The following is a 22,253-nucleotide window of genomic DNA, read 5'->3' on the forward strand; positions in this document are numbered from 1 at the left end:
CGTATGGAGATATGAGAAAAGGACAGGGGAATAAAAAAGATGAAGATAAGAAAAATGCATAAGAGAATGAAAGTACAATTCAGACTGTTCACACTGCCTTACTTAACAGAACCAAAGAGTAAGAACAGAAAGTAAAGATATGAAAATAATTAAAATAAGTAACAGGAGTATTTACCAACAGCATCAATTGCAACAGTTGCAATATAATGTTTGTACAGACATAGGTATACATGTAACTCTCACCATTAGATACTGCTGAAAGTTGTGGCTTTTCCAGGATCTTGATGAAGGAGTCGAATACTGTCCACAAAGGAACTGGTACTGTGCTAGCATCTGTGAAATTGCTTCATACGACTGCTATGAATGAGTCGTTGGTGAAGTGGCAAGGTTGTTTCCTGTTGCAAGAAATGTCTTGTAAATCTTGCCAGCTTCTCCTATTTCTGATGTTATTTACAGAGAACCACCTGATTACGCACTGCAGAGTGACAGGTTGTTTCCCTGTCTTGAGCTAAATTGTTGAAAATGTTGTATGTGTCAAATGGCCAAAAGGTGTGTTTCTAATTAATGTAAGAGGCATTATCATCTGCTAATAATGAGACAGAGCCAGTGTGAATTGCCTCAAGCAGACATAACAGTGAACATCAAATGAATTCAGGAATCATAGCAGGTCAATATATGTCTATATACCAAAGTGTAACAGACGCACTCAGGAAATTTGAGTGAGAATGTTTGGAAGGAATGTGGTGATGTTTGTATGAAACTTAGTCATGTGAGTTTATCGAACCAGTTGCAATGAAGACTGTATAACAGTTCTGGTACCTCCATAATATACTGTGGGTTGTATAGGGATCATGAGAGAGAAATTAGAGCATGTACTGAGGCAGATGGGCAGTCATTTTCCTTCACTTAGTATGCAGTTATACATCTGTTTGCTGGATGTACAGGGGAGTAAAACTTTCAGGGATGATGGGAAAGGGCAAAATCATCACTTTGAGATAAGGAAACCTAGTCCAGAAACAAGAGTCAAAGCTAACAAGTGAAAACGAGAAAATTTCAAAATTAATTTTGGTCTGCTGTGATGGTAAAAATTGTAGTTCACAGTTTTTAATTTTTAGCACAACCTACAAATGATGTTATGCCCATAACAGTTGAGTGTTTCCAAAGGAAAATTGCCTTAAAAGAAGCTTTAAAATTATGGAACAGAATTGCTGCCCAGTACTTACCTTAAAGAGAAATATGAATATACTGCTGATTGATGCATATAAAAAAGCATACTCTATCTTAACTTTAGGAACTAACAGTTACTTCCTCAGGGAACAGAGAGGGTTAAACAGGAGGAGATTAAAAAGGAGGGACAGGTCACCCTGGCCCCAGGGTAAGAGGGACCACCTGTTGCAACGAGGAGGGGAAACAAATGTTGGCCAGAAGAGTTACTGCTTTTGAGTGACTTATTGATTCAGCAAAACTGATGTCTGGTGATGGCATATGCATTACCTTTCTAATTAAGTGTAATGGAACTGCTTTTGAGGGACCATTTTTTGTCCTCATGGTTTCATCAACTATCGGGAAGAACATATAAAGGATGACTGAAGGATTTCCATTTGAGGTTGTTGCTGCAGTGTATATGCAATGTAGCAAGACTCTGTTGCATGTATCTGAAGCACCAACATGAAGGCAATGGATTAGTGGGACATTCATGTCTTTCAGACGTGCGTGTGGTAAATGCAGCATTGTGAACTACAGTAACATTATTACTAAATGTGTCCAACAGGACCACATGCTGTTGTTCTTTTCTTGGCTGCTGAAGAACAAACACCAGTAAACATTCGTTGGAGAATGAAGAATGTGTATGTGGCAGCATGTCCGTCAAAAATCACCATTGTGGGGTGCAGCTGCTTCATGATAATCCATGTCCTCATATTGCAAATGTCATAACTCAGGAGTTACGCCAACTCAAGTGGGAGACATTTGAGTACCTGGCTGTAGTCCTGATCTCTCCTCATGCAATTATCACACCTTAGGGCCCTTAAAAAAGGCCGCGAAGGGTTGACAGTTCTTGTCAGACAAGTATGTACAGCACGCAATTTTGGACTTCTTCAGTGATTGCCTCACTGCTGATGGGAACTTTGCCTGATTGGCTCACCAATTCTGGACTGTACGGCCTTTGAATGGAAGCTTTTTGGGGGCCCTTGTAGTAGCTAATGATTTGAATCTTGTTATGTCTGTCCTGTTCGTATTGTCATCTGGGGGTCAAGTATCATTTGGCTTACTGATTTCATTCACTTCATGTCTTATAATGCTCCAAATTGCCCTTGCCTTTTTTATGATACTATGAAGACTTGTAACATCTTAACATCAGAAAATTTGTGAAACAAGAGAGTCATAATCAGTACCATAAAAATATTATTTGAAGATCTACCAGGAATTTTATTGGAATGATTGCCAATATACAAAACTGTGCAGTAAAATTTGGAATGGCAAATGTAAAACTAAGTAAAGTTTTTAAATTTATATTCAATTCTGGAAAGCATAACTCACTTATCAGGCTAGTTTTTGTAGGTGATTTAATAACCATACAACTATTTCCACTTGTTCTGCTTTAATTTAATCCCATTTCACTAGAAAAAATACAATTTTACACAACAACGTCATGACAATAACTGCACTCAGCTGTGATTAGGACAGCACTTAGTTTAGTGAGTGCTGATGGCCCCTATAAATGTACTCCAACAAGCAGCATTTTACAAAGTATTGTTAAGACAACTGCATAATCAGAATTACAATTAAAAGTTGTACAACTTTAATAATTTTCATACAGAATTTGCTAGTGTACAATATGGTTACAAGCCTTATATAAGCCGAATTTATACAGAAATACATTTGTTTTATATTGAAAATTAGAAAAATACATTTCATAAACAATTAAGACAGAAAAAAGTTAATTTAAATTTTACTTACTTGAAGTTGATTTACATTTTAATTACTCCATGAGTCTTATTACTAATGTTATTCCTGAATATTTGACGCAAAGTTTACAAATCAATTCGCTCAAATATTCAGTCAAAATTTCTTAAATATTTTTAAGCTAATTTCAAGTTGTTACAATATCCTCTGATATGTTCTACAAAGTAGTTTTAAATAAGATAATAACAACTTTGATGTCTGATTGCGTAGTATCTGGTGTAACAACTTTTGCTCACTGCTAAAACACTGAAACTTGCACATGACAACAGTTTACAGTAAATATAAATAAATACACAAATTCTGATATTTGGATCAAGTTCTTCATTTAAGTTATGGGATCACATTTGACACTAATCTGTGCCATTACAAATGTTTATAGTATATTTTTAAGTCTTGTATAGAATTACTCCTCTCCACTGTAATTGTCCTTGACCTCTTTTAAAGGAAAACTGGAGTCATTATGTTGTAAGAAAAATGGAAAATCCAGGATTGTTGTATGAATACATTAATGAAAGAATTAAAATTCCTATCTACTGCTTGTCCTTGGTTATTTTCTTCCTATTTTTCATCATATAAATTCTCGCTTATTAATGTAACTGAGTCAACATTACAGTTCTGTGAGGTTTTACTTTTCATTTCGTTGTTAAATTCACTGATGGGGATCTTTTAATGCCACCATTTGACTGTCATGGTCAGGTGAACTATTTGTGATGAGGCTCACATTATTTTATAAAAGACATAATTAGAAATAAAGTATCAGTAACTGTTGCACCCAGTCTTTCTGTACTTGTTGAGAATGTTACTGTGGGCAGTCAAACCAAAGCTGAGCACCAGTATGTGCCCTCAATTAGAACTATTGAAACGAAATCCATATTGAAATATCCACATACACCCACTTCATTCTTTGCAATAAGTCTTCGTTTCTTACTTGATCACTCAGTCTGATCTTTGACAGTTTTCTGTATCACTAAACATTTCAGTGGCTTTTAATCATTTCTTTTCTATCTTCCCCATTGTTCATGTTTTGTACCTGTGCAGAGCTTTGCCTTCATCTTTTTATGTTAAGAGCTTTTTCTCATTTTAGGAAGCTCTTTTATCATGTGCAATCCTTTCTTGCATCTTTCTTCTTCTTATACTGTACGTTACAGATATCAAAAGTTGTCCACCTTGTAAAGGGTCTCTTATCCAAGTTTAACATGTAGCCATTCAACACAGCCATCTGTGTCACACACATCATTGTCTAGCTTTCTGTTTTCTATTGGCTAGCATGTGTTCCACTTCATCAAGCACCTGACTCCATTCCTGTGCACTTTGGAAATTACTACTTATGTTGTTAGTGACCCATATCATGCATATTTTCTGTCCCTGACAAACTTTTTCTGCATTGCGTTACTCTTTTACTTCCTTCATTATGTCTCCAACAAAAAAATTAAAGACCCATTCCTTCCTGGATACTCAAGGCATGGCAAGTTTAATGGGATCTTCTTAAGTGTCTCTCATTTACATTGCTGCAAGTTGACCACTTTGAACTACCAGGCTCTAAAAAATACATGTTGATAGTTGACGCCATTGAACTATCAGGCTTCTTCATCACAAATGCTGAGAGCTGGTTTCTCTCAACATACATGCTCCTAAAAATTGCCACTTGCTGGAATTCAATTCTTTTGTATCTCACTGAGCAATGTGGCACATTCAAGGGGACAACCATTCAACTTCTCGTCAAGCCATCCAGATTTAGCTTTTCATAGTTTCTCTAACTGTTAAGGCTCTTGTGAAGTTTTGTATTAACCCTGATTCTGTACAGTCACATTGATTTGACGATGTCTTTGAAATTAAACACTAATGTCAAAAGCAACAGCATTAACTGTAGTATACTACACTACTGGCCATTAAAATTGCTACACCACGAAGATGACCTGCTACAGACGCAAAATTTAACCGACAGGAAGAAGATGCTGTGATATGCAAATGATTAGTTTTTCAGAGCATTCACACAAAGTTGGCGCTGGTGGCAACACCTACAACGTGCTGACATGAAGAAAGTTTCCAACCGATTTCTCATACACAAACAGCAGTTGACCGGCGTTGCCTGGTGAAACGTTGTTGTGATGCCTCGTGTAAGGAGGAGAAATGTCTACAATCACATTTCCGACTTTGATATAGGTCGGATTGTATCCTGTTGTGATTGCAGTTTATCGTATCACGACATTGGTGCTCACGTTGGTCGAGATCCAATGACTGTTAGCAGAATATGAAATCGGGGGGGTTCAGGAGGGTAATATGGAACGCCGTGCTGGATCCCAACAGCCTTGTATCACTAGCAGTAGAGATGACAGGCATCTTATCCATATGGCTGTAACGGATCGTGCAGCCACGTCTCAATCCCTGAGTCAACAGATGGGGGCATTTGCAAGGCAACAATCATCTGCACGAACAGTTCGATGACGTTTGCAGCAGCATGGACTATCAGCTCGGAGACCATGGCTGCGGTTACCTTTGATGCTGCATCACAGACAGGAGTGCCTGCAATGGTGTACTCAACGACGAACCTGGGTGCACGAATGGCAAAACGTCATTTTTTCGGATGAATCCAGGTTCTGTTTACAGCATCATGATGGTCGCATCTGTGTTTGGTGACATTGCGGTGAACGCAAATTGGAAGCGTGTATTCGTCATCGCCATCACCCGGCGTGATGGTATGGGGTGCCATTGCAGGGTGTATATGACCCGGGACAACCGGGAGATCCGGGAAAAACCCGGGAATCTTTTCATCCGGGAGAAAACCAGGAAAAACCCGGGAATTGTTTAGAATTCCGGGAATTTTTCTTTGTTTTAGTTTTCATTTAAATTTTTGTGATTTTGACTGGTAAGAACCAATATTCTAACAAAGGACATTACTGCATCCCGCAACTCCAGAATAATGGTGCAGCACCAAAACATGAATGAGAGAAAAAAAAACAAAAATAAAAAAGTTACAAAGGAAATGAGCCGTATACAACAAAACAGTGCTCATACAAGCGTCTACCAACAGCAAGTCTATCAGACGCTTTAGGAAGACCATGCAATGCTTTATAACAACAAATTGCCTCCGATAAGCGTGACGTGATAACTGTTTAAATTAGATTCGTTTGAGCAGTTGCAGGCGGGATCTTGCGCATTTGCAGTTGAATCGCGTATGAGTAGTACCTTCTCCCGCTTCTGGTTACAGAAGTGTGGCTGGGCGCCACTTCTTAATATTGCCCCGTTCGAAAATATAGTAAATCTGGGGCTGATGCACAGAGCAGTCTGAGTTGTTGTGGGGACGTGGGTCGTCGCGACGTGACCTGTGTTCACGTTCAGTGATTTTGTTGTTTCCTCTTCATTTATTGCTCTCACGCTAAACAATAACAAAATGGATTTTTGTGGCAGTGAGCTATCAAATTAAGTAAAATAGTTCACATAATTACGGAAGGCTAAAATATGTTTTTAGTTTCAGATTTTTATTTCCACCTTTCTGACAGTCAAGCATTAATCGCCTTACAGAACAGTGAAGTTATTTTTGCCGGTTTTTATTAATCTTTTCTGCTGAGACAGTCAATTTATTTGAAACGAAGTGTTTGATTTCACACTATTGGCTAGTTTCAACTTTTCGCTGCATTTCAAGTGCACGTATGGCATTATGCCATATTGAACCAAACATGAGATAATATAGTACTGGTACTTCAAAAAAATTTGGACAACGGCCTTGCCACAGTGGATACACCGGTTCCCGTGCGATCACCGAAGCGCTGTTGGGCGTGGCCGGCACTTGGATGGGTGACCATCCAGCCGCCATGTGTTGTTGCCATTTTTCGGGGTGCACTCAGCCTCGTGATGCCAACTGAGGAGCTACTCGACCGAATAGTAGTGGCTCCGGTCAAAGAAAACCATCATAACGACCGGGAGAGCGATGTGCTGACCACACGCAACTCCTATCCGCATCCTCACCTGAGGATGACACGGCAGTCAGATGGTCCCGATGGGCCACTTGTGGCCTGAAGACGGAGTGCTTACGCCAAGAAAATCCATGCACAAGCGCAATGACGCCTATTATCTGGCGCTCTGTTGCAACTGCTGAACCGAACCTATGTCTAACAGGTCGCGGGAAAATATTGCAAATGTTGTTTTGAAAAGCGCTACATTCAAAGCAGATTTACTTATATGCAAGATGAACTATATGTGAGAATGTACGATGAATTTCTTAAATCACAAAGCGTTTCACTCTCATTAAAAGTCAACTCTTTCAGGACGACCATTTAGAAAAATTTAGAGTCCAGAAGATCAGACATTTACGTCCTTATTAAAAATTTTACTGGGACATTTGTGTGATGTATCTTAAAGTGTAACACGTGCAAAAAAGATCAACATTATATGTGGAAACTTAGCTTCTCTTCCAGCTTATTAAGCTTCGAGACCAATATTATATGTGAGTGCTATGTATGTTTATTTAAACCATAAACTTTCGTTATTTGTGTGTTCGCGATACTTAAGAGTGATATTGCTATTGGCTGATTACATCACATGTCCTATGCTGTCATCAGCTGGCGAGATTACGCTTAGAAAAGTGTATCGCAATCTCGATTTCAGTGCTTCGGGAAGTGCCATGCGGTGTTTGGTGGAATTCAAATTTATACCTTCGTAATATGAAAATATGCAGCGTACATGTTGCTGCACATCAAAGGTGTTTTTCCCTCCTGAGATTCATTTTCGAAAGTGCTGGGAAATTCTACGTTGGTATATAAAACAATAAACATTCAAAGGATTGATGAGTTTTACAGTGCCGAGGAAGAGTATACTGCCACTTAACATAGAAAAAGTGTACTTTCGCCCAGGAGAAAGTGTATTTTTAATGGGGAAAAATCCAGGAATTTTTTTTCCCTTGTCCATGTATACACCCTGCATTGGTTACACGTCTCGGTCACTTCTTGTTCGCATTGACGGCACTTTGAACAGTGGACGTTACATTTCAGATGTGTTACGACCCGTGCTTCTACCCTTCCTTCATTCGATCCCTGCAAAACCCTACATTTCAGCAGGATAGTGCATGACCACTAGTTGCAGGTCCTGTACGGGCCTTTCTGGATACAGAAAATGTTCGACTGGTGCCCTGGCCAGCACATTCTCCAGATCTCTCACCAATTGAAAACGTCTGGTCATTGGTGGCCGAGCAACTGGCTCGTCACAATACGCCAGTCACTTCTCTTGATGAACTCTGGTATCGTGCTGAAGCTGCATGGGCAGCTGTACCTGTACATTCCATCCAAGTTCTGTTTGACTCAATGCCCAGGCGTATCAAGGCCTTTATTACAGCCAGAGGTGGTTGTTCTGGGTACTGATTTCTCAGTATCTATGCACCCAAATTGCATGAAAATGTAATCACATGTAAGTTCTAGTATAATATATTTGTCCAGTGAATACCCGTTTATCATCTGCATTTCTTCTTGGTGTAGCAATTTTAATGGCCAGTAGTGTACATTAGTAAGAAGAAAAATTCTGATGTAAAGTCATATCAGTATACTCATAATATTTGTGGGGAAGGCACCTGTATTCAGAACAAGTGGTACAAAGAAACAACATGATAAATAGCTGCTAGTGATTGCTGATACTCATAAGGAACACATTCAATTTTATTTTCTTTGATGTTCACAATTAGTTTAAGATATTAATCTCTTACATTAAGGTATAAAAGATATTAATGATGAAGTTGTCTAAGTGTCAACTACAAACTAAATTCGTTGTATTATGTATTGTACATTAGTTTTAGGTGTTACCAAGATGAGTGTTGCTTTGTGGGACCACGATAACAAATTGTAGAATTAACCAGATACATACTGGCATCATCATTATGTCTGTACCTTTCAACTGCATGTGCTTTCCAGGAAGGAAAAAAAAACTTTATAATACATCTTTTAATGTGTTTACATTTTTAGTGGCTTGCAGACCCAACTAATTTTAAAAGGTAATGGTTAGAAGTTTGATAATAAGGCTACATTGATTTGCATGCCTTGTCAATATGTTACAGGTGGCTATTTTCATACTGTGGTGCTATGGTGCCAAGTTTGCCCTTTCCTGTGTGGCAGTCCTGCTTGTCTATGTGACAGTGCTCAAGTCAGAATGTGATGTTGTGACGGCTTTGTCTGGTGAAAGCAATATGACTTGCACAGTTGTGTATCCTGTATTACAAGAAGAATGGGGTGGTTGGGATCAGCGCAGTCATGGCTTGCTCTTTGCCCAGCATGCTGCACTCTCTGCTGCTGTCCTCTTCTTTGGTATGATACTTCTGCCACAGCTTCATTGCATGATGCACTTAGAGGCTGCTTCTCCTCATGACATCAGGATTGCCATTTGTTGTGACAAATTAACTAATTATCATTTAAAAATGCATTTGATTTAAATTGTTTTATTGTGTGTAAAATTAAAATGTTCATTTAATGGTATTTAATTATAAATGTATTTTACCTAACTTAGTGACAGAATCCTAAAAAATAATATTTCCTCATTTACTTTTGTGTGGAATGATTTCATTTAGATGTGCAATACTGAGACAATAGTGTTTCCCCTTCTCCCTTTTTTTCCTCTTCTCAGTGGCCATTGGCTGCTTCCTTACTTTGGGTTTCAGATATTAATTGTCAGAGGGTTTTTGTGTGTTTTAACTGTTATTGGGGTAGTTTCTCAATAGTGAAAGTAGTAAGTGTGTGTTGTTAGTTCAAAACACATAATATTAGTCTGGTTAATGTTTTCATCAATCAGTTTTCTTGAGAAAACACCTATTCTTTTGGAAATATCTGTAGATCAAAATAAAAGACAAAAAACTCTTACACATGGAAGTACAGGGTAAATAAATATGTTACATTTGTCAAAACCTGTAGCTATCAGTGGCAGATTTATGTGGAATTTGCAGCATTAAAAAAACAATTGTTGGTGGCTATTACATTACTAGATCACGGGACCTTCATTTTTCAGGGAATGGGGAAAATCTAGGAAAAAAGGGAGAATACAAGACCTGCCTTGTAAGTTTTTCCAAAAACAATTTTAAAAATTATGTTTTGGAAAATTTGATATATTGTCTCTCAAAGTATTCACCTTTAAAATACATATGCTTTTACTTGCAGTTTCAACCATTTTAGAAAATATTTTTGATACTTTTATGTTGTTACTTATGAAACATGGGTTTGGAAGGTTTTGATAGCCTCTTAAGGTGAGATTTGTTTTACTTAATTGAAAAGAGAAGATGGCATTAGGTGATAAATCTGATGAATGTGAGCAATGAGGAATTAATTCAATTTTTTTAAAACAATTGACTGTTTGATGTGCTGTGTGACAGTTGGTACTGTCATTATGAAGATCGGTGTGATGCTTTTGGTTTTTTTTCTCCTGATTTTATTGATGCCTTGTAGCAAACAAATTGTTTTTACCATCAACATTAACTTTTCTTCAATCCTCTAAAGCAGGGGTGGTCAAGAATCTGGCTTGCAGGCCATGCCCTTGTTCAGGTGCCGTAGTGCTCAGCCTGGCCGCACACTTCCGCCTCCACCATGCCACTGTCTGACTGGGAGTAGGGGGAAGAGGGAGAAACTTTGAATGTGCCCTGTTCAGATAGCAATGCAGTCACACTGCATACAACTTAGTTTCATATTTCTCAACAACATGGATGACAAATTTTCTCTATTATTTAATTATTTTTGGCGTACTGAAAACGTAACATAATTTTTATCTGGTACAAACTGTTGGCATACTGACAGATGTAGACAATTCCACAGATTTTTGCATTCAGTTTGCAGCATAATAGTGACTTGTTTAGTTTCACACACACACACACACACACACACACACATGTTGATTGAAATGTGGTAGCACTTTTGCAACCTCATCATGGAGCTGTGGAAAATCAACCTGAGGAAAACAATGTGGATGTACTGACTAGTTGTAATGTAATAGAATTTGTCTCTAAAACGAGAATTACATTGCAGTCCAGTCAGTTACATTTTTTATTTATTTATTTTTTTATTTTTTTTATTTATTTATTGTTCCGTGGGACCACATTAAGGAGAAGTCTCCATGGTCATGGAACGAGTCAATACATGAAATTATAACATGATAGTGAAAACAGATAAAATAAAATATAAGAAACACATTCAGGCGACGATTCGTAAGTTTAAATAAAGAAAATCAACAATGTAACACTGGAATTTGCTTAATTTTTCAGCTCTTTCAGGAGCTCCTTGACAGAATAGAAGGAGTGAGCCAAGAGGAAACTCTTCAGTTTAGACTTAAAAGTGTTTGGGCTACTGCTAAGATTTTTGAGTTCTTGTGGTAGCTTATTGAAAATGGATGCAGCAGAATACTTCACTCCTTTGTGCACAAGATTGAAGGAAGTACATTCCACATGCAGATTTGATTTCTGCCTAGTATTAACTGAGTGAAAGCTGCTAACTCTTGGGAATAAGCTAATATTGCTAACAACAAACGACATTAAAGAAAATATATACTGTGAGGGAAATGTCAGAATTCCCAGACTATTGAATAGGGGTCGACAAGAGGTTCTTGAACTTACACCACACATAGCTTGAACAGCCCGTTTTTGAGCCAAAAATAACCTTTTTGAATCAGAAGAATTGCCCCAAAAAATAATGCCAATATGACATAAGCGTATGAAAATATGCGAAGTAGACTATTTTTCGTGTTGAACTGTCACTTATTTCAGATACTGTTGTAATGGTAAATAAAGCAGCATTTAGTTTCTGAACAAGATCCTTAACATGGGCTTTCCACAACAGCTTACTATCTATCCGTGTGCCTAGGAACTTGAACTGTTCCGTCACGCTTATAATATGCCCATTCTGTCTGATCAAAATATCGGTTCTTGTTGAATTGTGGGTTAGAAATTGTAAAAACTGAGTCTAACTGTGATTTAGCATCAAATTATTTTCCACAAGCCACGAACTTATTTCATGAACTACATTATTTGATACTGTTTCAATGTTACACCCAAGATCTTTCACTACCAAGCTGGTGTCATCAGCAAACAGAAATATTTTTGAGTCACCTGTAATACTAGAAGGCATATCATTTACATAAATAAGAAACAGCAGTGGCCCCAGTACCGACCCTTTGGGAACGCCCCACTTAACAGTGCCCCATTGGGACAGAACATCATTACCACTCTCAATAATGTGGAGAATTACCTTATGCTTTCTGTTCTTAAAGTAAGAGGCGAACCAATTGTAAGCTACTCCCTTTACTCCATAATGGTCCAACTTCTGCAGTAATATTTTGTGGTCAACACAGTCAAAAGCCTTCTTTAAATCAAAGAAAACACCTAACATTCGCAACCTTTTATTTAATCTGTCCAGAACCTCACAGATAAAAGAGAATATAGCATTTTCAGTTGTTAACCCATTTCTGAAACCAAACTGTACATTTGACAGCAAATTATGTGAATTTAAATGCTCCAGTAACTTTGTATATACAACGCTCTCGATAACTTTAGCAAACACTGATGGTATAGAAATAGGTCTATAATTGTCAAAATTATCCCTGTCTCCCTTTTTATAAAGTGGCTTCACTACCGCGTACTTTAATCAGTCAGGAAACTGACCACTCCTAAAGGAAAAGTTACAGATATGGCTAATTACTGGGCTAACATACATAGAACAATACTTCAGTATTCTGCTAGATATCCCATCATATCCGTGAGAGTTCTTGGTCTTTAGTGATTTAATTATTAACACAATCTCCCTCTTGTCAGTATCATGGAGGAGCATTTCAGGTAACAGTCTCGGAACACTTTTTTCTACGAGCGCTATATGATTCCCTGTTGGGACTAGGTTTCTATTTAGTTCACCTGCTATATTCAGAAAGTGATTATTAAATACTGTACATATATGCGACTTATCAGTAACACGGACATTCCCACTACACACTGATTCTATATCCTCGACTTGTCTCTGCAGACCAGCCACTTCCTTTACGACTGACCATATGGTTTTAATTTTATCCTGAGACTTAGCTATTCTCTCTGCATACCATATACTTTTTGCCTTCCTAATAACTTTTTAAGCACCTTACAATACTGTTTGTAATGGGCTGCTGCATTTAGATTGTGACTGCTTCTAACGTTTTGATATAATTGCCACTTTGTTCTACAAGCTTTAGTTAGCCACCCAGGCTGCCTGTTTGTGCTAGTACCCTGTTTTGAACATTCTAATGGAAAGCAACTTTCAAAGAGCATGAGAAAAGTCTTGAGGAAAGCATTATATTTATCGTCTACTGTATCACCACTATAAACATCTTGCCACTCTTGTTCCTTGATAAGGTTTACGAAGGTCTCTACAGCAACTGGATCAGCTTTCCTAAAAAGTTGATATCTATATTTTACATGTGTTGCAGCACAAAAATCTTTTAGAGTTAAAATTTGTGCATCATGATCTGAAAGGCCATTCACCTTTTTGCTAACAGAATGCCCTTCTAGTAATGAGGAATGAACAAAAATATTGTCTATGGTTGTTCTACTGTTCCCTTGCACTCTCGTTGGAAAGAATATGGTTTACATAAGATTATATGAATTAAGGAGGTCTACGAGCATCCTTTTCCTTGCACAGTCACTTATACAATTAATATTCAAGTCACCACATATAACTAACTTTTTGTATTTCCTTCAAAGTGAACCAAGAACCTCCTCTAGCTTTAGCAAAAATGTGAAATCGGAGTCTGGGGCTCTATAAATAACAACAGTAAGAAGTTTAGCTCCACTAAATTTAACCACACCTGCACAACATTCAAACACCTTTTCAGTGCAGTACTTTGAAACATCAATTGACTCAAATGGGATACCGTTTTTCACATACATGGCTACTCCCCCACACCTCAAAGAGCTCCTAGAAAAGCTGCCAGCCAACCTGTATCCTGGTAAAGGAAGCCTCTGAATTATTTCCTTATTTATGAAGTGTTCAGATATACCAATAATTTCAGAGTCAACATCTATAAGCAGTTCACTAACTGTATCTCTAATGTCTTGTATGTTTTGATGAAATATACTAATTCCCTCATTAATCAGATACCTAAGCTTTGTCAAAAGTGGTTTCTTTGTTAGAGAGACTTCCCTTAAACAGGAAAACCTGTCAGCTGACTTCAATCTAAAAAAGATACAGCTGTAACACCCACAACTACCGGAATTTTCCCATGAGTGATCCCACCACCCCCAACTATGCTGTCACCTATAAGCTTTGCCAACCTCCCCTTTCCATACCTGTAGAGGTGCAGGCCATGTCTAGTGAAACCCGTCCTGCTGATAGACTCCACCAACACCACTGAAATGTGACTCATGCCTTCTGCCAGTGCACCCCCAAGTCTCATGTTATTATTACGCCTGACGGCTGTATTAAGATGAGGCCGATCGTGACGCTGAAACAGTTCCACGAAATGCACATTCGTGTTGCCAGTCTGAGTGGCTATCTTTTCCAGGTCACCATCTATGTCATACTTCCCATCCCTGTCAATACTATTACCAGCCCCACCCACAATCACTACCTGATCCTCGTTAGTAAAATCCCTACATAACCCCCCTATGTTAAGTCACCTGAGCCAATTCTGCATTAGGCTTCACAATGCTGGTGACCTGGTACTCACTCCCCAACACTTCCTGCAACTGCTGGCCTACACCTCTACCATGAGAACTACCTAACAGCAGAACCTTCTTCTTTCTCTTAGACTTTGCAACTGTCCTAGCCACCATAACTGCTGAGGTCTGCTGCATACTTCCTACATCTACAGCTACTAGAGATTCCTCTCCACTAGACTCTGACAGTTGGTCATATCTATTGCAAACACCAATAGCAAAACTATCTGAAAATCTCCTCCTTCTAGCAGATCTCTTGCCAACACCCAGCTCCCATTCCCCAACCCCCTTCTCCCTCCTCATCCTATCTAGCTCCTCTAGCTCCTCCTGTGCATTTTTCAACTGCACCTGAAGGGCACAGATCTTACACTCCTGCTCCTCTATCAACTTACTCTTGCTACATAACCTGCAGTTCCAGGAGAGCATCTCACCAGAATGCCCACTGGCTTTCCCACTGCATTCCCCCCAGTGAAAATACTTCGAACAAGTCTCACACCGCAATCCACTACTCACGAACCAACATCTGCACATGCACAGGAATGCTTTCAATTGAAATGGCAAATGGTGTCAGAAACAGATGTAATATTGGCTTTGCCCTCAAAATGTTTAGAAAAATATCCCTGTAAGTCTTTCAAGGTCACAGTGACTTCTTGTTTCTCACCTTGCAATGTCTTACTGTGGGTAGCATGCAGTCAACTACTTCTAATTTCCATTCTTGCACTTCTTTTTCCTGTATAAATTCAACCCAAGTGGTTTATAAATTGAAAAATTGTTCCAGACATGCCCCTTGACTTAACCAACATACTTTGCACTAATATATAATGTCTCCATATTCTTTGTTCAGTTCCAGTGAAAACTATTGCAACTGTCTGTGGATTAATGCATGCGGTTTAAGAATTTTTACTGTTTGTGCCATCAATTTCTTTGAGTACTTCATATCTGCAAATTTAAAACAAAGTGCTTCTTGATGATAGAAGAATGAATCCCATCTATCTTTCTTTGCAATGTTTTGGTCTTTCATTATTAACTAAATCCTTAAATTTTTTCTGCGTGGTATTATAATGTTTCATAGCAAATTTGCAGTACCCCTCAATTATATGACTGTGTGATAGGTATTGAGAATTCTCATCCTTCTCTTCTGTCATTTTCTCATCCTTCTCTTCTGTCATTTTTATTCATTTTTGAAGGCTTGTGAGAATAGATCACTAGACTGCCTCTTTTTGTGCAAACAGCCCGTGGACCTATGAACATCCTGTGTAACAAATAGTGAAGGGTAAAAAGCACTGACACCACAATTCTGCCAGACTGAAGAGAATTGTACCAACCGAAAAGTGCCACACTGCAATATTAAATGAAATGTTGCCTTGTATCAGGTACTTCCGAGAAGGACCAAGCAAAGCAAACTCACATGTGGTTTGGCATGCCGTGGCTGGCTCTGGTCTAAAGCAATGGTTGTGGCACAAGCAGTGTAATTGCAAAAACTATATATCGTTTTCTTGGACATGCTTAAAAAAATGAATCACTTTTGAAACACTCAAAAAGTTGATTCCTGCTTAGTCCCAGTTTGTAAGAATATATCAAAGTTTCATCTCCTGTTATGAAGTTGTCTACAGATTTTGCAATTCATTGGTCAACTTTTTTAGTTTCTCCTTCACCGATCGACAAGTGCCTGTTTATGAACTTTGGTCAAATTGTGTGGAATCGATGGTAAACATATCTTGTTTACAGCTAGATGTTAGTGCCAAATGTAATATACTGCTGCCTTCAATGTGCCTTTATCTCTCAGTAAATAGCGTGCTGATCCTCTTGAGTCATGTTGCAAAACAATCAATATTTTTTCGAAACAAAAACTGATTTTGGTAGACCTTCATGAAATTCAAGTCTGCTGGTATAAAGTCGTGAGAACCATTTTTTGGGATCAGAAAGGAGTATTGTTGGTCAACTTTATGCCCACCGGGACCACAATTAACACTGGCAGGTACTGTGAGACTCTGAAAAAACTCAAACGGGCAATTCAGAACCGGAGAGGAGGAATGTTGACCAAGGGCTTACACATTCTCCATGACAACGCTCACCCACACCTCGCTCTGCAAACCATTGCTCTTCTGCAACAGTTTCAGTGGAACATTATCATCCACCCACCCACCCTATAGTTCTGACTTGACACCCACTGACTATCACTTGTTCCCTAGGTTAAAAGAACATTTGGCCAGAAAGCAATTCAACTCTGACGACAAGGTGAAAGAAGAGGTTCATAACTTTCTGAACAGCATGGTGGCAAGCTGGTGTGACATGGGCATACAAAAACTGCCACAATGTCTACAAAAATACATCGACAGAAATGCTCATTATGTCGAAAATAGCTAAATGTTCAAGCTGTAAACCATTGTAGAAATTAACAGGTCTGTGTACTTATAAAAAAAATAGGAGACCTTACTTTTGGGATTACCCTCGCAGATTCAAACTATGGGGACTATCCATTGTATCATTTCCTATTGAAAACCGATTCCCTCTCTTTTACTAACAGTATTTCATATAATAATCAGTCCCCAGTCTTATAAATTGTTCCAACTTCATTTTTACTAACGATTTTTCTGGGTAGCTGCTATCAGACTTCCAAAAGTAAAAGTTTATAGAAACTCTAGCTTTCAGAACCAGGCACTTTTTCATTGAGATAAAGATGGGAAAAGGTTAGAAGAAACTGAAATATTAAGCTGTTGTCCAGAAGCTATCTGACTTAAGTTTCTAGATGATATTCTTCCAAACTCAAACAGTTTATTGCCTCCAGCTATCTGTTCGTATTTCCCATGTGTTCTGACAGCTTTAGTTCATGTGTGTCAACCTAGTGCAACTACGTAAGTAGAAAAATGTTCTGTGTTTATTTTTACCTAGCACCTTGTGGAGAGTCTGTTCTTTACACCAGTTGCTGCAATTCTACAAATGTAGGTGGAAATGTAGAAGTCAACTTTAGAGACTGTGATCAGTCTAATCATCATTACACTTTACATGAATGTAATTAATTTAGTAACCATGCATGTGCATCCCCAACTTTCTTCATTCTTCCCTAAAATTTTTATACCTCAGTCTTTATTTTTTGAGTTCATGTTGATTCTACCTATTAACTGACCATCTTCCTTCTGACACTGTGATAATTATTTTTCTATTCTTAGTGAAGTATACCCTGTGATAAACATTTGTGAGAAATTCAAATTGTTTTCTGGACCACAACTCATACTTTGACCTCTGTCTTTCAAGAACAATGCACTTTCAATGGAGTTATTCAAGCATGTCTTACATTCAAACCATCTCAAAGAGTCTCAGTCTGTCATTAGTTCCTTCACATGCTTAATAAACTCTGTACAGACTCCCTTGCAGTATGATGGACTAGTGCCCCTGGTGGAGGAGGAGTGAGGGGGCGTGGGTATTATTGAGATTACTTTTTCTACTATTTACAGGAATGTACTTAGTCTTAATTTCACTTAAGACAATTTATGGGTTTTGCACAACAGATGTCAAAATTTAAGGCACCAGTAGCTATAAGCAATCATAACTCACTCTGTTCAGAGCCTTGTAATACAGCATACCAGAGTTTCAGCCCAGCAGGCTCTGTAGCTGATTTTGTGCTATACTGTATAAATATAATGTACAAAAAATTTTGCAATGAGCTGACACATTTCCTTTGCCTCTAAATAGTCTTTCCATGAACTTTAAGACATGAAGAGAACAATATCTCTATTATCATTATTGACTGAACCTTTACAAATGAACACCCTTTACTAAAATTCGCTCAGAGAACCAATCTTTACAGAGTTGTTCCACCTGATATGCAGGGTACGAGACATGCATGGAATACCCCCAGACTTCAAGAATAATATAATGATCCCTATGCTAAAGAAGTCAGACACTGACAAGTATGTATACTGTTGAACCAGCAGCTTAGTAAGTCATGGTTCCAAAAACTGAAGAAGAAAGGGACAGCTGATAGAAACAGAAATGGGGAAGATAAATGTGAGTTCTTAAAGGTATGAGAACATGTGAGACAATTCTGACCTTATAAGTTATTTTGGAAGATACATTGAAAAAGAAAGATAAAACCACATTTATACCACTCTTTGAAATTGCTGCAAATTTACAGTTGTAGGTGGAAATAGAGAAGTCAACATTAGACTCTATGAATCCCCTAATTATCATTACAAATTTCCTAGTTTTGGTAACTGTGTACCCTATACTTGGCATAAGTGCATCCTCACCCTTGTCCATTCTTCCCAGCTGTTTTAATGAGTCAGGAATAAAATACAGATAGTGAAAGATTATATGCAACTGGTACAGACTACAGTAATAAGTTGGAGGACATGAAAGTGAGGCAGTAGCTGAGAAAAGAGTAAGACAGAATCTCTCATAGCATTCAGACAACACATAAGGCAAATAGTAAAGGGAAGTAAGAAGACAGTTTGAAAATTAATAAAACTCATGCTGGAAGAAATAAAAGCTGTTTACTGATGAAACCATAATTCTGTCAGATACAGCAAAGCACTTGGAAGTTCTGTTAGACAATGTCTTCAAAAGGGTTATAAAATGAATGTAATTCAACTAAAACAAATTAATAATCAGAAGTAACAGAAGTAACTTTACAGAATTGGAAGAAAAAATGTCACGCTATGGGAATACCAATAAATGATAGAACAATATACTCGTTACAATTTGCAGATGACCAACTGATTATAGCCCAAGACTGTGAGGACATAGAGTATATGACCAGAAAATTGATTCAAGAATATAAAAAATCAGGTCTAAATGTAAACATGAATAAAACAAAGTACATGGTAATTGGTGGAGTGAATGGAGACTTAATATTAGAAGAAGGGATGGGAACACTAACAGCTACTGAGGAATATAAATATTTAGGTGTGAAAATTACAAATGATGGGAAACAGGACAAAGAAATTAGATCAAGAATAAATTCTGGAAAGACGACAATCTCTTTATTGAATGGAATTCTCTGGGACAAACACATAACAACTGATAACAAAATAAGGATTTTTAAAACAATAGTTAGGAGCATTATTACATATGGTTCAGAAGTGTGGACAACAAAATGGCAACTGAAATCAAAATTATTAGCCACAGAAATGGATTTCTGGAGACGTTCAGCAAGAATATCAAGACGAGAAAGAATAAGAAATGAAGTAATCAGAGACAAGATGAAATGTAAAAATTCAATTATTGATTTCATCGAGCACAAACAACTTAAATGGTATGGACACATCAGACGAATGGAACAGGAGAGGCTACCAAAATGCATAATCGACTGGGTACCAATTGGAAGAAGAAAAAGGGGACGACCACCTGATACATGGATACAGGGAGTTCAGTCAGCAATGAGGAAGAACAACATTCCTGAAGATTTATGGACAAATAGAGAAGAGTGGAGAACAATAATTAGTGACTTACTGTAATCTAGAATAGGTGCTGGAAAAATGTACTCACATTGTAAATCCAGAATAATAAAAAAAAATAATAATTAATAATCAATAATACTGGGAGAATTAGATGAGGAAATGGTACACACAGAGCAGTAGATGATTGATTTTTGCTGTTTAAATCACAAAATAACTTATTGTGGAAGAAGGAAGGAAAATATAAAGTGCAGGTTGGCAATGATTAAAAAAAATCTTTTCTGATAAAGACAAGTATGTTAACATCAAATATAAATTTACATTTGGGAAAAACTTTCACTGAAATATTTGTATGGATAACAGCCTTGTATGGAAGCAAAATATGGATGATAAACAGTATATACAAGGATAAAATAGAAGCTTTATCAGGTAAACAGTGAAGAGATATTGAACCACATGGGGGGTGGGGAGAACTAAGCGACACAACTTGACTGAAATAAAGGATAGGTTGAAGGCTAATCATGATGTATCAAAGAATATTAACAAGGTAATGTTTGATTTGTAAAACATAAACATTGTAGAGGGATCCAAGGCTTGAATACAGCAAGCGGATTAAGGTGGACATAGGTTGCAGTAGTTGTGCCGTGACGATGAGTGTTGCACAAGATAGACTGATGTGGAGAGTTGCATGAAACCACACTAAAACAACAACAATGGATTTATTCATCAGTTTCCTTTCCCAGTAAACCAACTTGAAACTTCTATGAAAAATTAAACCAGGAGAATAAAACTTTTTCAGATTACTAACAATGTAAAATATGATTTGTTTTATTTTCAGAACTTCACTATATTATGTCCTGAGAAAGTAAGTAATGATTCTAATGAATGAAATATCTATGTGCGGCAGGAATAACTGACAAATAGTACCTGCAACTGACACAGAAATTGCAATGAAAGTTCACAACTTTGTTGATGGTGTTTCATTGTGCCCTTCTCTGGTTACTCAGAAACATACCAAGTCTACATCTAATCCCAGAAAGAATTGCTGTCTGCCATAAGGTTGCGCTTCACCCTGTTGGAGTGTTATATCAAGATAGCATTGAAGAGAGACCAATACCTTTACTAGTAGAGCATCCCAATGCATAATATATCGGACAAGAATGTAGACAGCATGTGTTGAGAGCACAAAGTGTTACATTAGCTGTTGGTTTACTATAGTCCTATGCTAGGAATGCCAGAGTTCTCGTTCACCATCAAATGTTCACTCAACCATTATGGCTTTTATGTTTTGATGTGCAGTTCATTCGAAAAATGATCAATGATTTGTGCATCCAGTGCAACAGGAAATGTTTTCGACCAGTATTCAGCGGTAATTCCAGTTCTTGATGACAAGCACATATGCATCTCTAGAGTGTATTGTATTGAATACCCTTGTAATAATACTCTGACATGTAACTGTATTTCACTGCTGTTCCAACATTGTGGATGTCGCGGACAGACCCATGATGGTTGCTTCCTTAAATCACTTTAGGCAGATGATGGCACGGTCCCTTCAAAAAGGTTACAGCCCCTTTTTGCCCAGCTGTTTGTACAGTGTGAAAACAAGACTCCCTGTAAAGTACGCAATGGTTTTTTGTTCAAATTTTCATAGCCAAGTGAAGACTGTAAAATAGACAAATTAGGTATCAAACTGCCAGCTGCTGTAGCTATGTAAATGAACTGTCAGGAAATTCATCTTAATGTATAGCTATTTTGTGCATAACAAGTTATGTTAGTGGATGTTGTTATTGTTTGGTGGTCTTCAGTCCAGAGACTGGTTTGATGCAGCTCTCCATGCTACTCTATCCTGTGCAAGCTTCTTCATCTCCCAGTACCTACTGCAACCTACATCCTTCTGAATCTGATTAGTGGATTCATCTCTTGGTCTCCCTCTACGATTTTTACCCTCCACGCTGCCCTCCAATACTAAATTGGTGATCCCTTGATGCCTCGGAACATGTCCTACCAACCGATCCATTCTTCTAGTCAAGTTGTGCCACAAATTTCTCTTCTCCCTAATCCTATTCAATACCTCCTCATCAGTTATGTGACTGAGTACAGAAGAATGCTGAAGATTGGATAGGTAGCCATCCAATCTTCAGCATTCTTCTGTAGCATCACGTTTCAAAAGCTTCTATTCTCTTCTTGTCCAAACTATTTATCGTCCACGTTTCACTTCCATACATGGCTACACTCCATACAAATACTTTCAGAAACGA

General features: G+C 37.9%; 1 protein-coding gene across 6 annotated transcripts in view; it reads left to right on the top strand.

Annotated features, from left to right (window-relative positions):
• The window catches only part of LOC124596296 (transmembrane protein 94), a 493,514-nt gene that overhangs the window by 447,635 nt on the left and 23,626 nt on the right, over positions 1-22,253 (top strand). For all 6 annotated transcript variants that reach the window (XM_047135396.1, XM_047135395.1, XM_047135394.1 and 3 more), the window contains one exon: positions 9,005-9,251. In XM_047135396.1, the coding sequence (XP_046991352.1) occupies positions 9,005-9,251 (247 nt within the window). The remainder of the gene's footprint in view (positions 1-9,004; positions 9,252-22,253) is intronic.

The sequence above is a fragment of the Schistocerca americana genome, chromosome 2, assembly GCF_021461395.2.
Source record: "Schistocerca americana isolate TAMUIC-IGC-003095 chromosome 2, iqSchAmer2.1, whole genome shotgun sequence".
Taxonomy (NCBI): domain Eukaryota; kingdom Metazoa; phylum Arthropoda; class Insecta; order Orthoptera; family Acrididae; genus Schistocerca; species Schistocerca americana.